The sequence below is a fragment of the Bison bison genome, unplaced genomic scaffold, assembly GCF_000754665.1.
Source record: "Bison bison bison isolate TAMUID 2011002044 unplaced genomic scaffold, Bison_UMD1.0 scf7180017864366, whole genome shotgun sequence".
Classification (NCBI taxonomy): domain Eukaryota; kingdom Metazoa; phylum Chordata; class Mammalia; order Artiodactyla; family Bovidae; genus Bison; species Bison bison.
The window spans coordinates 3,734,963-3,737,739 of NW_011494938.1; the positions used below are offsets into that span (position 1 = coordinate 3,734,963).

Sequence of the window (2,777 nt, forward strand, 5' to 3'; positions counted from 1 at the left end):
CATCCCGCCCCTTGCGAGCTCGTCAAGGAAAAGACTAAATCAGAGGAGTCCCTCTCTGACCTCACGGGTTCCCTCCTGTCCCTGCAGCTTGATCTCGGGCCCTCCTTTCTGGATGAGGTGCTGAATGTCATGGATAAAAATAAGTAACAGGACACGGCCGGGCCCTTTTCCTTTGGTGTAAAAGATACCAAAAGACAGAATGGAAGAAAACGAACCACAAAGAGGAGAGCCTCACTGGCTATACTTGCTGTCATGTGATGCGTTTTCTAAAATAACCTTCCTACAAAGTATTTTTTTACCTGGTATACCCTGTTTGCAAAAACAATATAAAGGAAAAAAAAAAAACTTGTCCTGGCAAAAGAGAGGAAGTGAGTCAGAACCCATTTTCAGTGGGCCATGCTGATGTATAGCTCACATTTTTTGTTTCCAGACACGTGAGAAATCTGGCTTGGCCAGGACTGGCATTACTTAGCTATGAAGGGCTGTGCCAGTCACATTAAGGACCTTTACAGAACTCTGGCATTTTCTGAGCAAAAGGAAGTCAAATTTATTTAACACCCACGCCTTTTTTTTCTAGACTCTATGTTACATGGTTTGGGCTCACCATAGCAAACAAATTCTTAAGTGTTAAAACTTTTCTCATTTCCACATTTGAACAACATTATGGGTTTTGGGGATTTGCTTGTAGCTCTTATATATCCCTATATGTTATATCTATATTGCGAAATCTTGACTGTCAGCTACATGTTGGTAAGACACAAGCGAAGTATTACTGTAACTAAGTTATTTTTAAAGTTAAAATATATTTTTATGTGCCTTTGGCTTTTTATTGCAAAGTCTACATTTTATAGATAATACATCAAATGTGGTCATTTGACTTTTTCCATTGGGTTCCATTGTAAGCTGTGTATGTGTATGTTTGGAAAAGTGTACTCATACTTAGCTTTATTATTATTTTTTCTTCATCTATTATACTTTTCACAGCAGCCAACAGTGGATTGTAAAGTGTAAAGGCACAGGTTACTCACAATGCTTCTGCAGAGACTGTGGGCTATACCACCTAATGTTCTTTGGAAATATGGGTATTTTAGTGCAGTACATACTTGCATTACATAGGTACTTCATACAACACAATAAAGAGTAAATGTTAAAATCAGCTTGCTTGGTTATAGTACTAAACAAAAACATAAGACAAGAGTTATATTTTCTTGACATCCAGGGCTAGAAAAAATTGCTTCTGTAAAGTGTACACAAGGCTTTAAATGAGGTAAGAGGTGTATTCCACTCACTCAGTAATTTTGATTATTTTGATTATTATCCAGAAACAATGCTCTTCAATTTTAGGAAAACTGAACATGTGAGATGATTTTTTTTTTTTTTAAGACAACACTGACGCCAACCTCTCAAAAAGCTTATTTCCATGAATCTCCAACCTAAATTTAACACAGTAAACTCATGCAGGCCTAACCCTGTCCCTATCAGATGGATGTCTCCTTTCTGTGGGTGCCATACAGACAAGATTAAGGAGGCCAAAAAGAGGGCAGTAGAAAGCACTTGGCCCCCAAAGAGACAGAGATGCTCTGAGAATGTTGATTAAGGAAACAGGAACAGGAAATGTACACATCCATTCCTGTCCTTGTCAACCACCCGTTCCCCCTCCAAGACAAATGCTCACACACAAAAACTTTCATTTCTCCTTGAAATGTATCCCTGAAATAACTACTGCTTCCAAACCCTTCATTGATTCTCTCACCACGTCTGAAATTGTTGCAATTCTGTCATCTGGTTAGCTGAAATAATCTTTGAGTTAGAGCTGAAACACAGTAGAAGAGGCAACAAGCTCCCCCAGTGCACTGAGTTCTTGCCTTAATTTCCCTGCTGTGTTTTTACCTCACAATTTTCCAGTGTTCTTTTTCTGCTAGACCACACGCACTCATGGTTCAAGTTCCACACAGAGACTTCCCAGCCTCTTCTAAATCTTATGCATGAGCAAGAGTCCAATATATCTCATCATTTTTAAGCAGACTCAACACATCTTAATTTTTTTACTGATCATATTCTCATTTTACTCTTCATCTGCAGATTAAACTTTTAGGTGAAATGGCAAGGAACATCTTTGCATTTCCTCTGCTCCCTCTGTTTCAGGTGGAGAGGACAACTCTGCCAGAGTTGGGTTTCTGTACAGAATCTAAGCAATAATGCACCCGCTAGACTTTCTCTGAGCCCTTTCACATATGGTCCCTCCCACGAGGTTAGATACCATTGAGATGGCAACAAACATACCCCTGTAACAAAGGAAACAGCCACATCCGGCTTTTGAACCATATTGTTGAGTCATTTCGCCTCTGTGGCAGCCCTTCTAATGGTTCCATCTCTAGGGAGCAGGTGCAGGGCTGGTGGAAGTTTTCTCCTGCAAAAAGGCTCTTGCTACTTGCACCTGCTGAGAGCTGAATTGATGTTCTCAGCCAGTGACCATTCTGCCACTTTTACCCTAATTTACCAAGATACACTTTATTTGAAGATCCAGACTGTGAGCCCTCGGTGACCCAACAACCAGAAAAAAACACCATGCAATTTGTACAGGTTAGAGACCCTTGGTGTTGTAGCAGTCAAGGTTCTTCCCTTTGAGTAGGTCTAACAAAGAACAAGAGAGATTGTTTGTACCTAAAATTACCTGCTGAAAAAGATAAAATATCAAGGTACTTAGGTCTTCACAAATGTAAGGTCATTAAGTATCACATTTCAGTGAGTCAGAGTCACAAACAAAAGACTAAACT

The 2,777-nt window shown here is 39.7% G+C and overlaps 1 protein-coding gene across 1 annotated transcript in view; it reads left to right on the plus strand.

Annotated features, from left to right (window-relative positions):
• Positions 1 to 1,157, plus strand: part of CDC42EP3 (CDC42 effector protein (Rho GTPase binding) 3) — a 2,128-nt gene extending 971 nt beyond the window's left edge. The window contains exon 2 of the mRNA XM_010855593.1: positions 1 to 1,157. This exon is cut by the window's left edge and continues 3 nt beyond it. Within this exon, the coding sequence (XP_010853895.1) occupies positions 1 to 147 (147 nt within the window). The 3' untranslated portion in view covers positions 148 to 1,157.
• The last annotated feature ends 1,620 nt before the right edge of the window (positions 1,158 to 2,777 follow it).